This window comes from Haliotis asinina, chromosome 11, assembly GCF_037392515.1.
Source record: "Haliotis asinina isolate JCU_RB_2024 chromosome 11, JCU_Hal_asi_v2, whole genome shotgun sequence".
NCBI lineage: Eukaryota > Metazoa > Mollusca > Gastropoda > Lepetellida > Haliotidae > Haliotis > Haliotis asinina.
Window position 1 is genome coordinate 24,360,315 of NC_090290.1, and position 18,848 is coordinate 24,379,162.

Sequence of the window (18,848 nt, forward strand, 5' to 3'; positions counted from 1 at the left end):
AAAACAGCCTCTGAAGGACTGTGGAGGCATCAGAACATGCCATCATTCCCCCCATAACAGAACTTGACCAAGCAATGGGAGAAGCTGAAGTCTACAAACCATTCTTTCTAAATGATGCCCAATATTTCTCGTACAAAAATCCAGATCAACGTTTCAAGTATTCAAAGAAACTTCAGGAGACAGGATTGTCAGTTCCAGTTGTCCTGTTCAAGTATTCTCCTTTTGGGGGGAAATTCACTTTTACCTTCCTCTGGAGGCTTCCGGGTGATGTTGATGAAATGGATGATTCACAATTTGCAATTTCTTTGCAGCAAAACTGCAAAGAAAATTCCTGTGTGTCATACCAGAAGCATGAAGATTGAATTCCAGCAGCACTTTTCCCACTGGGCCAAGATACCAGGATATGTGTTTAGGTCAATGCATACCTACCTGACAGGTGATGCATCCAAGTCTCCCACAACTGTCAGTCAAGAGGTTGACGCAAGAATGAACCAGGCTTTGTTGTCTGATGATCCACAACTTGTGATTGATCTTCGGGAGAATAATGTTGGAAGACCAGAGATGTTTGAACCTTTCTGGAATGCTTTTGAAAGAGTTTTACGTCTTGAGTTTGCCCCTATAGCTGATGACAGAAGATACAGCATTCATGGCAACTTGCCTGTTGCAGTTTCGATACGGGATTTGATACAGAAAGTGAAAGAATTAGAGCCATCTGTGAACATTCTCTCAGAGACATGGGTCAGATTCCAGTTCTGGCTGAAAGATCCAAAGTCTCATGCAGCTCTAAACTACACTGGTAGATTTGACATCAAATACCACGTTCAGTCAAGAAGTATCCATAAGAGTCATGTGGACAGCCATTATTGCATGGTTTTATTGAAGTACACAAAGGAATTTGCAGTCTTACACCAGGCTGATGTACTGCATGGATGACAAACACGGAATAAATGTTGGAGAACCAGATTCACCATTGGCTTCTCTTGACAGAGGTAAATGGGCGCTGATGTTCAAAGGAAGAGAATCAGTTGCGCTTGATCATGACTTAAGTTAACCCCTTCTGTGCTCCTTGTGTGTGATGTTCCAGAACAAGTTGATGGCAGCTTTTACAGAGGGCAAGCGGTTGTTTCTGTTTCTGTGTTTCTGTTTGTTTCAGCTTTGGCTGAGTTTCAGAAAGCAGTGTCTGATATTCCCTCAAAACCAATTGAGGTTTTGTTGACAGATGGAGGTCCTGACCACAATGTTCGCTTTGGTTCTGTCAAGATATCTCTGGTTGCACACTTTCTCAGTCGAAACCTTGATATGATTTCTGCAGTCATGACTGCTCCAGGAGGAAGTTGGATTAACCCGGCAGAGAAAGTTATGTCAATTTAGAACACTGAATTGTATGATTTGGCTCTGAGCAGAGCTGAAATGGATCTTGAAACAGAGCAAACGATTCGCGCAATTTCAAATATGTCAGAACTTAGGGGAAAGGCCAAACGATCAGATGGTCTTGAAAATGCTTTAAGGGGAAGCATACAGCCGGTCATTGATGTTGTATCTCAGCGTTTTAGTCGCCTCAGCTTGAAACAAGTACCTTTCAAGATTGTTAATAAGGTATCTACTGAAGAGGTAACTGAACTGTTCAACTGTGCCAAGGCCATACAGCCAGAGCTTGTGCGTTCTGACACAACACAGAAACAGCTTGCCAAGCACAAGAGTCTCATGCAGTGTATTGCTACTCATGGAAGAGAGAGACATATGCTCCTTTCAACTGAAGAAGTGCCAGAAGGCCCCATCAAGTGAGTATTTGAAAGAGGAAGCCAAGGTGTTGATAACTTCAAACAATACTTTAAGTCATGACACTCAAGCGAAATATTGTGAAGTGACCTCTAAGGCAAGGAGCTGCAGAGCCTTATGGCTCATTGTTGAGGAAACAAGACTTGAAAGTGCATATAAACTGTCAATAGAAGATCTCGCTGTGAAGGTAGAAAATGAAGACCCTTGTACAGTTTGTCAGACTCCAAGGATAGGGTTGCAAAGGCTTATGACTCTTTCATGGATTCCAGATCCACAAACTGATGGAAACAGTGTCGACAAAGCAAGGTTCATGTCTTTCCGTGATCTGATTGGCAAAGATACCAAGGAGACTGACAGACCTCATACAAAGGATTATAATGACAAGGAACAGAAAAAGCTTCTAACAAAGGACCGAGGAGTAGTTGCATGCAGTTCTTGTAAGAAACCAAGAGTCATCTATTCAGACAAGAAGTTGTGGACAAAAGATGAAATGGACTTGGACATACAGTTATAATCAGGTCTATTATTTTCTTTAATTACAGTGACAAAGTTTTGAAGTTTATTTTAGGTTTGATTTAGAGGCTGATGTATAACATATACTTAACAGCCAGTGTCAATGTGTTTCTTTCACTACCACTATTGAGAGATGAAACCCATTTCTAGTGTCCCCAACTGTGATACTGATGAAATGTTGCAAACCATTCCTTCACTTAGCTTTCAGACATCTAAAACAAGGCTCTGTCCGGACAATGAATATTTTCATAGACTTAAGAAGTATCCTGACTTAATCATTTTCCTGATTGTTTGTTCATAATATTTCAACTGCTTCTCTTTAATTAAGACAATCCCACAAAATCTTTTGCAAATTGTTATTTAAAACCTTTAATTTCATTTGAATTTTAATAGGACATCCTCTACACCTGCAGATCACCCCTGGTTCCAGAAGGGCATAAATATGAGAACAAGATGGTGGTAAGGAGAAACCTCTCTTGTGACAGCCATGTTGAATTCCGGTACTACTCATGTCAGCTCTTCCCAACAGTGTGTGTCTGGTGTGGGGATCCTGAGGTGTGTAACTTCAAATAATATATTTAAACTGTTTATGATTTAATCTTCTTTATTTGTTTGCATACAAACATTTCAAAGCCTGTTCTCTCCCTACTGTCAGGAAGAATTCAATAAAGAAAGTGAAGTCAAGAGAGTAATTTGCTGAACTTGGATATTCTAAAACTCTGTCAAGTATCTACATGTTTTTGGAGAGTTTTAGGTTATTGACACTTAAACAATATATTTACACTATAAACTTTGCTTAAAAGTGTATGTTAACAAGTTTCTGATAGTTGGGGTATTAATGACAGCAAGAAAAGATTCATTACCCTCAATGGGAATATATTTTACATTATCATAGAGCACAGATTGTGACATGATTCAGATATTAAAGAACTTTTCACAGGTAGATGTACAGTGTAATATTTCACAGATCATGTTGAATATGTATGAGCAAAACAGGTATGCCATAAACAACAGTAAAATGAAGAAACAGGTGTAAAGATAACAATTTTACAGTATTTGGAAGTATGCAATTGAAATGATACCTCACTTGACTTGGTATACTTTGAATGTTATATCTGAATTGAAAATATTTTGTAGGTAATGGTTCCCAGAGATGACCGTCGGGACAGGTTCACAACAGTGTGCTTCCAGTGGGCGACAGCCTTTGACCGCGGCAAAAAGAACTTAAAGGGATAAATCCTGTTTTGACGAACTGACTTTGACTTTGTTGTTGTATTCTGAAACTATGTGGCATTTAAAGAGGCCCTATTAAATGTTTGTAGCGTGGCATATTTAATTAAAAGTCAATACTTGCATTCACTCAGTATTTCATATAGTTTCCTAACAGTCAATCATATATGGACTGTCTAAATGTGAGAAAAAAAGGATTCTCACAAGAAGAAAAGCCTCTTTAATGTTCTGGGTACTGTAGAGGTGTCATTATATGTTGCTGGGTTGAAAAGAGGATGGCGAAATGTGCTTTTTTATCATTTTTTTTCGCCCGCCCGCTCCTTGTCAGCACCAGCCAGGAGATGAGAAACATTTAAAAACTGTGAATGGCCTGAGTGAGTGGCATTGGAGTCCAGCTTTTTCAAACAAAGGTTTACTTGAACCCGTTCCTCAATATTCGGTTCATATTCCTCCAAGATCGAACCGAAACTCAAGTTAAAATTCTTATTAACTGCCCATTCTTTATCCCCAATAAATAATACAACCTCCAAAATGAACGACACCTTCTCCTGTGTGGCGGCAATGTTCCCGCATTTTCAAAACCACGTGCATTTAAACTCAGTGCATTGTGTGTGTATGAAAGACATGCGAAAGCGAATCCTTTTCTTTATGTTTGGAATTCGTATTTACCAAATAAGGTAACAAAAATATTTTCTGACAGTGCAGGGACCATATATGGTCCAGTGTAGACGAAAAAAACGAATTTAGAAGTTTGAAAGACTTTTTAAAACATTGTATTTTTTTTCAAAGTTGGCTTTTACGACACATTCTTCGTTTGATCAGACTGATATTATTTCTGTAGGCGGCTTGTTGTTATATATATATATATATATATATATATATATATCCGAAGGAAAAATTGGGTCGGTCGGGAGATGAGAAACACAGAACAAAATACGGACGGCCTAATAGCCATACGGTTCTAAGTGAGCTGGTGATGTTCAGGAGGAAGCATAGCAGCATTAAATATGCATGCGCCCTATCCCCTTGATCACGTGGTACAAACCCCATTATTAATGATGCATCATTGTCGCGATGAACACAATGAGAACACAATTGTCACATTGACATTTCATTTCTCGGATTGGTTTTCAAAAAGGGACTTTTTTTCTTCCTTTATCAAACAGCGCACGAATAATGCCCAATAATTTTTTTTTTCTGAAAGGCAAATAATTGTTCTAAAATAAAATTATATGAATTTACATCACCCAACAATCTCTCTCTGACTACAATCGTGTTGTATTTTGATTTAGTTCCCAGGTGAAATGATATCTCCTGGCGATTTTTATCTTTTCAACTTAATAAGTATATCATTAGCGTTTAGATAAGCATGTTTTCTCTTCATCTTCACGACAGCTCGTAAACCTGAACAGAATTTGCACATCCTGAGAAATCTGCCACCCTCTTGTTCGTGACATGCTCCTATTGACAATTTGTCGCACATTAATGTTATAAAATGTCTATATCACGTCAGTGAGACGCGTAGCAAGCCCATTTTTCGTTTATAGGATGGAAAGCTTTATGTATTTCATTAGTACTGGTGGCTTGCCCAACTTTTTTAACAAGAGTCACGTGTACACTCGGACTTTTTTCGTAATGGTAGCTACGCCCCCGACAGTTTGCGGCTTGTTATATTTAGTATTGCGGTTGGTGGTATGAGCAACGATTTGCAGTGGTACCTCCTAGAATCCCACTCACTCACTCTAGAGACGTGTTCTACAAGGTATATCCATGGGGAGAAATAAAAAGTTGCATATTACTCGACATAGTGATCTATAACTTCATGACGCCACCCATATATCATTCGCTTAAATATTTCATCCGCTTAAATATTTTACACACCTTTGTGTTTCTACTTTTTCCTCAAAATGTGAAATTACTATGCATGTATCAGATTTAAAAGAAAACTTTTAACAACATCGAAAGATAACACGCAGTTGTACAATCATCCCCCAACCGCGGGCGCGGGTGCCAAAGATTGGAACTCTGGAACCATCACTCAAACAGGTGCCCGCTGCTTCCGCGCTAGAATTTAGTTCGCGTTTCGTTATGGAATTGTTTCGTTGAACCATTGTTTACTAATGACAGTCATCGTATTCATTAGAAAACAAAGAGAGATATTTCACGAAATGATATTTTAGAGAATAGTCTACATTTACAATATCTATGGCAACGGTTTCCGTTTCACGGAAGTGTTTGTTTCTTCCGAGTAGTGATATCAAGAACTTCCTGGGAACTATTTACCATACTAACTTTTCAATTCTTCTAGAAAGTCATATAATAAGTTACATCGAAAAGTTTAAATGACTTCTGAACATGTTTCAAGATACAAGGCATAAGGAACCGTGAACAAAACATGTACATTTTGAGTGTGCTACTTGTCCACGCGGGTTTAATTGCCTCGGGTAAGGAGTGATTACTGCTGTCAAAACAAGGCCTCGCTTCACTGGCTGGGCTTTTGTTAGGCATTGTATCGATTGTTTGTCACCCATTTAATGGGTTATCGCGCATGACACTTTCCGACCACGGTATTGATTGACTGTGATTAAGGGATCAGTGCGCTGAACGACAGGTGCTTAGGAAATCAACACCGTTTCGGTTGGCACGACTGATCAGTTGCAGCTTTGAACAATACAGATGATTGTTTATTTCAGTGAAATATACAAGGGTTGTTGATTTCACGGACATCAAAACAGTTGGCTTGATAGTCGGTCATATTAGGTGATTCAATAATCTATTTTTAAGACTGTAATGAACAACTTAAACTCAAATAGATTAAGTTATCTGTTACCTCCCCAATTATGAGATAATTCTCATTAGGTATTTTTTTAAGTGAGCCATTGTTGATTGAGACTTTCATAATTCATTTTAAAACATTTACAGTCTTGTGTGAACTCTTTGAAAGATAATACTGACATTTTAATGTTATGAAAGATTTCTGTATTGATGTAATGCATCTGTTTATATATTTTTTAAACTAAAGTTCTGAAGACCATGAACTGTTTAGAAGTCATGTAAGAACTGTGTACGAATGGTGTGTACCATAGCCACATTGACATGGTGTTATGTGGAATAAAGTCCATTTGCAAGAAATAAAATGAGGGATAACATGAAATTCAAATCCAGCTGTATATCAGCAAGTGTCAAGTGTCAGTTGATTTCCCAGGTTTAATTTTCCATTATACGGAAATGATTTATTAACTTGGAAAACATGCCTGAATATGTATATATAAAAACTGGTTTGATGTTTCAGATTTGAATTGGTAGTAGACAATATCAATTTCTAAATATAAATCAACATCTGAATACCACTTGTTAGAAGCGTAGTTAAAAGAAATTGAGTAACTAAAAAAGTTATAATGAGAGGGTCAGTTTGAAACAAACTTTAGCTTCTTATAAAAGATCACAAAAGGTATCACATGATGCGTCAAACCAAACAAACATGGAGCCAAAATTACTACAGAAAATCTAGCCATGATAACAAAACCTCAGTGCTGGACAAGTATGTAATAGATACTCCCTGCAAGTACTTCCTGAGTTTTAATTTTTATGATAATATTTCACCCAACATGATATGAAAGCATTTGTATGTTATGTTCACACTTGTTTCAGTGATACATTTTATTAATGTCAGGTACTACCAGAGTGTTATATTCCCAGTTTAGAATTAGAATTTACCTGTCAAAAGCCAGTCATTATCCATGAATGGTTCATGTCTGACATTACTTTTTTCTCACAGTTTCATACTCAACTTCCCTATTGCTAAATCCTGTCAAGGCTATAAAGCTAGTGTTAGCTATATCAGCCCATAAAAGATGGGACATTGTATTATATTGCTATTAAAACTTTAACTGATTTATTCCTTGGAAATACATGGTGTGATTTCTACTTCTAGGTAAAGTGTAGAGCAGGCTGAACGTGACAACTATGTAACATATTAACTGGCTATGCCACATACATTACTAAAAAATGGGACTGCACATTAGTATCAGTTTACTGGTATACTGCAATACACTTTTCAAAAGATTTGTATTGTAATAGTTTTTATGAGAACAGATATATTGCGTAAAGAACATCTATAAAGTTTCAGTGATAATCTTTTTGGTTTAAATTAGTATATAAACAGACTTTCGTTCACAACAGATGTTTTCCTTTGTAATTCAATCACAAAAGCGCATGCTGTAAAACTACAAACTGTGTAAAAAGAAACTAGAATCCCCGACAATGCAGCCTGTTTTTTAGAACCATACCATATATTTTTGGGAACTTACGATGTAGAAAATAGGATCAGCATTTACAATAAGTACGCTTATAGGTAAACACATAAGTACCCAGTATATTGCAATATGTTCAATTTATTTGTCAGCACACAGCACAACTGGAAACTTACGCATATGCTGAGAAAAGATTTATGATTTCTAGTGTACTGAAAGAGAAACATTGTGTGAAATGAAAGTAATTTGTTTTATCATGTTTAGATTTTGTAAACATGGTATAGACAAAGCAAGTGATGTTCATTACCCTGATTTGATGAATGTCTTTGTTTGTTATAGATCTCATCAAATTTGAAATCACCTTCAGGTACTTCGCAGTGAATCTGTGACAGCTTGCTGTCAGATGAAGATAAATAATATTGTGTCTTTAGTTCGTACAACGATTTATGCTTGACATTAGACTAGCGCTTAGTTTCAGAATATAAATAATTTTGACAGTCGTGAATAAACCCATTGAAATTGAAAAGGAGCTCCCGTGAGATTGAAGAATGAGGAAATCTAGACTTCCTTCATATACAACTTCAGCATTGCAGGGGTCATGGACTGTGAGACAGACTAGCTTATTACGTGAGACGTAATATATTGATAACACAGGGATAGTGATGAAAGCTACAGTGGAAGGTGGAAGATGAAAACAGAAAAAAAAAAATCTTCAGTCAGGTGGCTCCCAGAATTAGTCACATGAGAAAACCAGAAACAAATGCTATTATTATTTTATAAGTTGTCAGAATCACTAGATGATTGTATATTTTTTCTTATATTCTGGATGACATTTTAAATTTATTTGCTCCTTGTCTGATCAAATGACTCTAAAGATGTCAAGGAGACAAACATCCTTCTCTTTGTCTGCCAGAATTTGTGTCAACACTGCAATGTCATTGTAACTTTGAAATATCTCCAACTGTCAGTTATAACATTGTCATGTTCAGTGTCAAGGGCTTTTGTTCAACTGAGTGATGTTGAATTTCTTCTGAATGCTATGCAGATGCACTTTGACCATGTCAGGTGAATGTTCTATCTTCAGTCTTAAACTGAAGTTACCTGATAATAGTACCAATAACCCTCCTGGCTCTGTGCTTGTGTCAAATGCTGATGGCTGCCCTAACACCCTTCTGGTGCTGTGTATTTGTGTAATAGGGTGCACACCCTAGCACCTTCCTGGCTGTATGTATGTGTCTAATGGGGGTGGACATCCTAACACCCTCCTATTATCTGTGTATGTGTCTAATGGGGGTGGACAACTCTAACACCCTCCTGGCGCGTTGCAACTTCCTGGCTCCGTGTATATGTCTAATGGGGGTGCACACCTGAAGACCCACCTCGCTCTATGTATGTATCTGATGGGTGTGGACATCCTAACATCCTCCTATTATCTGTGTATGTGTCTAATGGGGGTGCACACCCAAGCACCCATCTCGCTCTATGTATGTATCTGATGGGTGTGGACATCCTAACATCCTCCTATTATCTGTGTATGTGTCTAATGGGGCTGCACACCCAAGCACCCTCCTCGCTCTATGTATGTATCTGATGGGTGTGGACATCCTAACATCCTCCTATTATCTGTGTATGTGTCTAATGGGACTGCACACCCAAGCACCCACCTCGCTCTATGTATGTATCTGATGGGTGTGGACATCCTAACATCCTCCTATTATCTGTGTATATGTCTAATGGGACTGCACACCCAAGCACCCACCTCACTCTATGTATGTATCTGATGGGTGTGGACATCCTAACATCCTCCTATTATCTGTGTATGTGTCTAATGGGGGTGCACACCCAAGCACCCACCTCGCTATATGTATGTATCTGATGGGTGTGGACATCCTAACATCCTCCTATTATCTGTGTATGTGTCTAATGGGGGTGCACACCCAAGCACCCACCTCGCTCTATGTATGTATCTGATGGGTGTGGACATCCTAACATCCTCCTATTATCTGTGTATGTGTCTAATGGGGGTGCACACCCAAGCACCCACCTCGCTCTATGTATGTATCTGATGGGTGTGGACATCCTAACATCCTCCTATTATCTGTGTATGTGTCTAATGGGGTGCACACCCAAGCACCCACCTCGCTCTATGTATGTATCTGATGGGTGTGGACATCCTAACATCCTCCTATTATCTGTGTATGTGTCTAATGGGACTGCACACCCAAGCACCCACCTCGCTCTATGTGTGTATCTGATGGGTGTGGACATCCTAACATCCTCCTATTATCTGTGTATGTGTCTAATGGGACTGCACACCCAAGCACCCACCTCGCTCTATGTATGTATCTGATGGGTGTGGACATCCTAACATCCTCCTATTATCTGTGTATGTGTCTAATGGGACTGCACACCCAAGCACCCACCTCGCTCTATGTATGTATCTGATGGGTGTGGACATCCTAACATCCTCCTATTATCTGTGTATGTGTCTAATGGGGGTGCACACCCAAGCACCCACCTCGCTATATGTATGTATCTGATGGGTGTGGACATCCTAACATCCTCCTATTATCTGTGTATGTGTCTAATGGGACTGCACACCCAAGCACCCACCTCGCTATATGTATGTATCTGATGGGTGTGGACATCCTAACATCCTCCTATTATCTGTGTATGTGTCTAATGGGACTGCACACCCAAGCACCCACCTTGCTCTATGTATGTATCTGATGGGTGTGGACATCCTAACATCCTCCTATTATCTGTGTATGTGTCTAATGGGACTGCACACCCAAGCACCCACCTCGCTCTATGTATGTATCTGATGGGTGTGGACATCCTAACATCCTCCTATTATCTGTGTATGTGTCTAATGGGACTGCACACCCAAGCACCCACCTCGCTCTATGTGTGTATCTGATGGGTGTGGACATCCTAACATCCTCCTATTATCTGTGTATGTGTCTAATGGGACTGCACACCCAAGCACCCACCTCGCTCTATGTATGTATCTGATGGGTGTGGACATCCTAACATCCTCCTATTATCTGTGTATGTGTCTAATGGGACTGCACACCCAAGCACCCATCTCGCTCTATGTGTGTATCTGATGGGTGTGGACATCCTAACATCCTCCTATTATCTGTGTATGTGTCTAATGGGGGTGCACACCCAAGCACCCACCTCGCTCTATGTATGTATCTGATGGGTGTGGACATCCTAACATCCTCCTATTATCTGTGTATGTGTCTAATGGGGGTGCACACCCAAGCACCCACCTCGCTCTATGTGTGTATCTGATGGGTGTGGACATCCTAACATCCTCCTATTATCTGTGTATGTGTCTAATGGGGGTGCACACCCAAGCACCCACCTCGCTCTATGTATGTATCTGATGGGTGTGGACATCCTAACATCCTCCTATTATCTGTGTATGTGTCTAATGGGACTGCACACCCAAGCACCCACCTCGCTATATGTATGTATCTGATGGGTGTGGACATCCTAACATCCTCCTATTATCTGTGTATGTGTCTAATGGGGGTGCACACCCAAGCACCCACCTCGCTCTATGTGTGTATCTGATGGGTGTGACATCCTAACATCCTCCTATTATCTGTGTATGTGTCTAATGGGACTGCACACCCAAGCACCCACCTCGCTCTATGTATGTATCTGATGGGTGTGGACATCCTAACATCCTCCTATTATCTGTGTATGTGTCTAATGGGACTGCACACCCAAGCACCCACCTCGCTCTATGTGTGTATCTGATGGGTGTGGACATCCTAACATCCTCCTATTATCTGTGTATGTGTCTAATGGGACTGCACACCCAAGCACCCACCTCGCTCTATGTGTGTATCTGATGGGTGTGGACATCCTAACATCCTCCTATTATCTGTGTATGTGTCTAATGGGACTGCACACCCAAGCACCCACCTCGCTCTATGTATGTATCTGATGGGTGTGGACATCCTAACATCCTCCTATTATCTGTGTATGTGTCTAATGGGACTGCACACCCAAGCACCCACCTCGCTCTATGTGTGTATCTGATGGGTGTGGACATCCTAACATCCTCCTATTATCTGTGTATGTGTCTAATGGGGGTGCACACCCAAGCACCCACCTCGCTCTATGTATGTATCTGATGGGTGTGGACATCCTAACATCCTCCTATTATCTGTGTATGTGTCTAATGGGACTGCACACCCAAGCACCCACCTCGCTCTATGTATGTATCTGATGGGTGTGGACATCCTAACATCCTCCTATTATCTGTGTATGTGTCTAATGGGACTGCACACCCAAGCACCCACCTCGCTCTATGTATGTATCTGATGGGTGTGGACATCCTAACATCCTCCTATTATCTGTGTATGTGTCTAATGGGACTGCACACCCAAGCACCCACCTCGCTCTATGTGTGTATCTGATGGGTGTGGACATCCTAACATCCTCCTATTATCTGTGTATGTGTCTAATGGGACTGCACACCCAAGCACCCACCTCGCTCTATGTATGTATCTGATGGGTGTGGACATCCTAACATCCTCCTATTATCTGTGTATGTGTCTAATGGGACTGCACACCCAAGCACCCATCTCGCTCTATGTGTGTATCTGATGGGTGTGGACATCCTAACATCCTCCTATTATCTGTGTATGTGTCTAATGGGGTGCACACCCAAGCACCCACCTCGCTCTATGTATGTATCTGATGGGTGTGGACATCCTAACATCCTCCTATTATCTGTGTATGTGTCTAATGGGGTGCACACCCAAGCACCCACCTCGCTCTATGTGTGTATCTGATGGGTGTGGACATCCTAACATCCTCCTATTATCTGTGTATGTGTCTAATGGGGGTGCACACCCAAGCACCCACCTCGCTCTATGTATGTATCTGATGGGTGTGGACATCCTAACATCCTCCTATTATCTGTGTATGTGTCTAATGGGACTGCACACCCAAGCACCCACCTCGCTATATGTATGTATCTGATGGGTGTGGACATCCTAACATCCTCCTATTATCTGTGTATGTGTCTAATGGGGGTGCACACCCAAGCACCCACCTCGCTCTATGTGTGTATCTGATGGGTGTGGACATCCTAACATCCTCCTATTATCTGTGTATGTGTCTAATGGGACTGCACACCCAAGCACCCACCTCGCTCTATGTATGTATCTGATGGGTGTGGACATCCTAACATCCTCCTATTATCTGTGTATGTGTCTAATGGGACTGCACACCCAAGCACCCACCTCGCTCTATGTGTGTATCTGATGGGTGTGGACATCCTAACATCCTCCTATTATCTGTGTATGTGTCTAATGGGACTGCACACCCAAGCACCCACCTCGCTCTATGTGTGTATCTGATGGGTGTGGACATCCTAACATCCTCCTATTATCTGTGTATGTGTCTAATGGGACTGCACACCCAAGCACCCACCTCGCTCTATGTATGTATCTGATGGGTGTGGACATCCTAACATCCTCCTATTATCTGTGTATGTGTCTAATGGGACTGCACACCCAAGCACCCACCTCGCTCTATGTGTGTATCTGATGGGTGTGGACATCCTAACATCCTCCTATTATCTGTGTATGTGTCTAATGGGGGTGCACACCCAAGCACCCACCTCGCTCTATGTATGTATCTGATGGGTGTGGACATCCTAACATCCTCCTATTATCTGTGTATGTGTCTAATGGGACTGCACACCCAAGCACCCACCTCGCTCTATGTATGTATCTGATGGGTGTGGACATCCTAACATCCTCCTATTATCTGTGTATGTGTCTAATGGGACTGCACACCCAAGCACCCACCTCGCTCTATGTGTGTATCTGATGGGTGTGGACATCCTAACATCCTCCTATTATCTGTGTATGTGTCTAATGGGGGTGCACACCCAAGCACCCACCTCGCTCTATGTATGTATCTGATGGGTGTGGACATCCTAACATCCTCCTATTATCTGTGTATGTGTCTAATGGGACTGCACACCCAAGCACCCACCTCGCTCTATGTATGTATCTGATGGGTGTGGACATCCTAACATCCTCCTATTATCTGTGTATGTGTCTAATGGGACTGCACACCCAAGCACCCACCTTGCTCTATGTATGTATCTGATGGGTGTGGACATCCTAACATCCTCCTATTATCTGTGTATGTGTCTAATGGGACTGCACACCCAAGCACCCACCTCGCTATATGTATGTATCTGATGGGTGTGGACATCCTAACATCCTCCTATTATCTGTGTATGTGTCTAATGGGGGTGCACACCCAAGCACCCACCTCGCTCTATGTATGTATCTGATGGGTGTGGACATCCTAACATCCTCCTATTATCTGTGTATGTGTCTAATGGGGGTGCACACCCAAGCACCCTCCTCGCTCTATGTGTGTATCTGATGGGTGTGGACATCCTAACATCCTCCTATTATCTGTGTATGTGTCTAATGGGACTGCACACCCAAGCACCCACCTCGCTATATGTATGTATCTGATGGGTGTGGACATCCTAACATCCTCCTATTATCTGTGTATGTGTCTAATGGGACTGCACACCCAAGCACCCACCTCGCTCTATGTATGTATCTGATGGGTGTGGACATCCTAACATCCTCCTATTATCTGTGTATGTGTCTAATGGGACTGCACACCCAAGCACCCACCTCGCTCTATGTATGTATCTGATGGGTGTGGACATCCTAACATCCTCCTATTATCTGTGTATGTGTCTAATGGGACTGCACACCCAAGCACCCACCTCGCTCTATGTATGTATCTGATGGGTGTGGACATCCTAACATCCTCCTATTATCTGTGTATGTGTCTAATGGGACTGCACACCCAAGCACCCACCTTGCTCTATGTATGTATCTGATGGGTGTGGACATCCTAACATCCTCCTATTATCTGTGTATGTGTCTAATGGGACTGCACACCCAAGCACCCACCTCGCTCTATGTATGTATCTGATGGGTGTGGACATCCTAACATCCTCCTATTATCTGTGTATGTGTCTAATGGGACTGCACACCCAAGCACCCACCTCGCTCTATGTATGTATCTGATGGGTGTGGACATCCTAACATCCTCCTATTATCTGTGTATGTGTCTAATGGGACTGCACACCCAAGCACCCACCTCGCTCTATGTATGTATCTGATGGGTGTGGACATCCTAACATCCTCCTATTATCTGTGTATGTGTCTAATGGGACTGCACACCCAAGCACCCACCTCGCTATATGTATGTATCTGATGGGTGTGGACATCCTAACATCCTCCTATTATCTGTGTATGTGTCTAATGGGGGTGCACACCCAAGCACCCACCTCGCTCTATGTATGTATCTGATGGGTGTGGACATCCTAACATCCTCCTATTATCTGTGTATGTGTCTAATGGGACTGCACACCCAAGCACCCACCTCGCTCTATGTATGTATCTGATGGGTGTGGACATCCTAACATCCTCCTATTATCTGTGTATGTGTCTAATGGGACTGCACACCCAAGCACCCATCTCGCTCTATGTGTGTATCTGATGGGTGTGGACATCCTAACATCCTCCTATTATCTGTGTATGTGTCTAATGGGGGTGCACACCCAAGCACCCTCCTCGCTCTATGTATGTATCTGATGGGTGTGGACATCCTAACATCCTCCTATTATCTGTGTATGTGTCTAATGGGGGTGCACACCCAAGCACCCACCTCGCTCTATGTATGTATCTGATGGGTGTGGACATCCTAACATCCTCCTATTATCTGTGTATGTGTCTAATGGGACTGCACACCCAAGCACCCACCTCACTCTATGTATGTATCTGATGGGTGTGGACATCCTAACATCCTCCTATTATCTGTGTATGTGTCTAATGGGACTGCACACCCAAGCACCCACCTCGCTCTATGTATGTATCTGATGGGTGTGGACATCCTAACATCCTCCTATTATCTGTGTATGTGTCTAATGGGGGTGCACACCCAAGCACCCACCTCGCTCTATGTATGTATCTGATGGGTGTGGACATCCTAACATCCTCCTATTATCTGTGTATGTGTCTAATGGGACTGCACACCCAAGCACCCACCTCGCTCTATGTATGTATCTGATGGGTGTGGACATCCTAACATCCTCCTATTATCTGTGTATGTGTCTAATGGGGGTGCACACCCAAGCACCCACCTCGCTCTATGTATGTATCTGATGGGTGTGGACATCCTAACATCCTCCTATTATCTGTGTATGTGTCTAATGGGACTGCACACCCAAGCACCCACCTCGCTCTATGTATGTATCTGATGGGTGTGGACATCCTAACATCCTCCTATTATCTGTGTATGTGTCTAATGGGGGTGCACACCCAAGCACCCACCTCGCTCTATGTATGTATCTGATGGGTGTGGACATCCTAACATCCTCCTATTATCTGTGTATGTGTCTAATGGGACTGCACACCCAAGCACCCACCTCGCTCTATGTATGTATCTGATGGGTGTGGACATCCTAACATCCTCCTATTATCTGTGTATGTGTCTAATGGGGGTGCACACCCAAGCACCCACCTCGCTCTATGTATGTATCTGATGGGTGTGGACATCCTAACATCCTCCTATTATCTGTGTATATGTCTAATGGGACTGCACACCCAAGCACCCACCTCGCTCTATGTGTGTATCTGACGGGTGTGGACATCCTAACATCCTCCTATTATCTGTGTATGTGTCTAATGGGGGTGCACACCCAAGCACCCACCTCGCTCTATGTATGTATCTGATGGGTGTGGACATCCTAACATCCTCCTATTATCTGTGTATGTGTCTAATGGGACTGCACACCCAAGCACCCACCTCGCTCTATGTATGTATCTGATGGGTGTGGACATCCTAACATCCTCCTATTATCTGTGTATGTGTCTAATGGGACTGCACACCCAAGCACCCACCTTGCTATATGTATGTATCTGATGGGTGTGGACATCCTAACATCCTCCTATTATCTGTGTATGTGTCTAATGGGGGTGCACACCCAAGCACCCACCTCGCTCTATGTATGTATCTGATGGGTGTGGACATCCTAACATCCTCCTATTATCTGTGTATGTGTCTAATGGGACTGCACACCCAAGCACCCACCTTGCTATATGTATGTATCTGATGGGTGTGGACATCCTAACATCCTCCTATTATCTGTGTATGTGTCTAATGGGGGTGCACACCCAAGCACCCACCTCGCTCTATGTATGTATCTGATGGGTGTGGACATCCTAACATCCTCCTATTATCTGTGTATGTGTCTAATGGGGGTGCACACCCAAGCACCCACCTCGCTCTATGTATGTATCTGATGGGTGTGGACATCCTAACATCCTCCTATTATCTGTGTATGTGTCTAATGGGACTGCACACCCAAGCACCCACCTCGCTCTATGTATGTATCTGATGGGTGTGGACATCCTAACATCCTCCTATTATCTGTGTATGTGTCTAATGGGGGTGCACACCCAAGCACCCACCTCGCTCTATGTATGTATCTGATGGGTGTGGACATCCTAACATCCTCCTATTATCTGTGTATGTGTCTAATGGGACTGCACACCCAAGCACCCACCTCGCTCTATGTATGTATCTGATGGGTGTGGACATCCTAACATCCTCCTATTATCTGTGTATGTGTCTAATGGGACTGCACACCCAAGCACCCACCTCGCTCTATGTATGTATCTGATGGGTGTGGACATCCTAACATCCTCCTATTATCTGTGTATGTGTCTAATGGGACTGCACACCCAAGCACCCACCTCGCTCTATGTATGTATCTGATGGGTGTGGACATCCTAACATCCTCCTATTATCTGTGTATGTGTCTAATGGGACTGCACACCCAAGCACCCACCTCGCTCTATGTATGTATCTGATGGGTGTGGACATCCTAACATCCTCCTATTATCTGTGTATGTGTCTAATGGGACTGCACACCCAAGCACCCACCTCGCTCTATGTATGTATCTGATGGGTGTGGACATCCTAACATCCTCCTATTATCTGTGTATATGTCTAATGGGACTGCACACCCAAGCACCCACCTCGCTCTATGTATGTATCTGATGGGTGTGGACATCCTAACATCCTCCTATTATCTGTGTATGTGTCTAATGGGGGTGCACACCCAAGCACCCACCTCGCTATATGTATGTATCTGATGGGTGTGGACATCCTAACATCCTCCTATTATCTGTGTATGTGTCTAATGGGACTGCACACCCAAGCACCCACCTCGCTCTATGTGTGTATCTGATGGGTGTGGACATCCTAACATCCTCCTATTATCTGTGTATGTGTCTAATGGGACTGCACACCCAAGCACCCACCTCGCTCTATGTATGTATCTGATGGGTGTGGACATCCTAACATCCTCCTATTATCTGTGTATGTGTCTAATGGGACTGCACACCCAAGCACCCACCTCGCTCTATGTATGTATCTGATGGGTGTGGACATCCTAACATCCTCCTATTATCTGTGTATGTGTCTAATGGGACTGCACACCCAAGCACCCATCTCGCTCTATGTATGTATCTGATGGGTGTGGACATCCTAACATCCTCCTATTATCTGTGTATGTGTCTAATGGGACTGCACACCCAAGCACCCACCTCGCTCTATGTATGTATCTGATGGGTGTGGACATCCTAACATCCTCCTATTATCTGTGTATGTGTCTAATGGGACTGCACACCCAAGCACCCATCTCGCTCTATGTATGTATCTGATGGGTGTGGACATCCTAACATCCTCCTATTATCTGTGTATGTGTCTAATGGGACTGCACACCCAAGCACCCATCTCGCTCTATGTATGTATCTGATGGGTGTGGACATCCTAACATCCTCCTATTATCTGTGTATGTGTCTAATGGGACTGCACACCCAAGCACCCACCTCGCTCTATGTATGTATCTGATGGGTGTGGACATCCTAACATCCTCCTATTATCTGTGTATGTGTCTAATGGGACTGCACACCCAAGCACCCATCTCGCTCT

General features: G+C 42.7%; 1 protein-coding gene across 1 annotated transcript in view; it reads left to right on the top strand.

Moving 5' to 3' along the window:
- Positions 1-5,816: 5,816 nt before the first annotated feature.
- Positions 5,817-18,848, top strand: part of LOC137255652 (polycystin-1-like protein 1) — a 242,293-nt gene continuing 229,261 nt past the window's right edge. Inside the window, exon 1 of the mRNA XM_067793125.1 lies at positions 5,817-5,966. Coding sequence (XP_067649226.1) covers positions 5,918-5,966 — 49 coding nt within the window. The 5' untranslated portion in view covers positions 5,817-5,917. The remainder of the gene's footprint in view (positions 5,967-18,848) is intronic.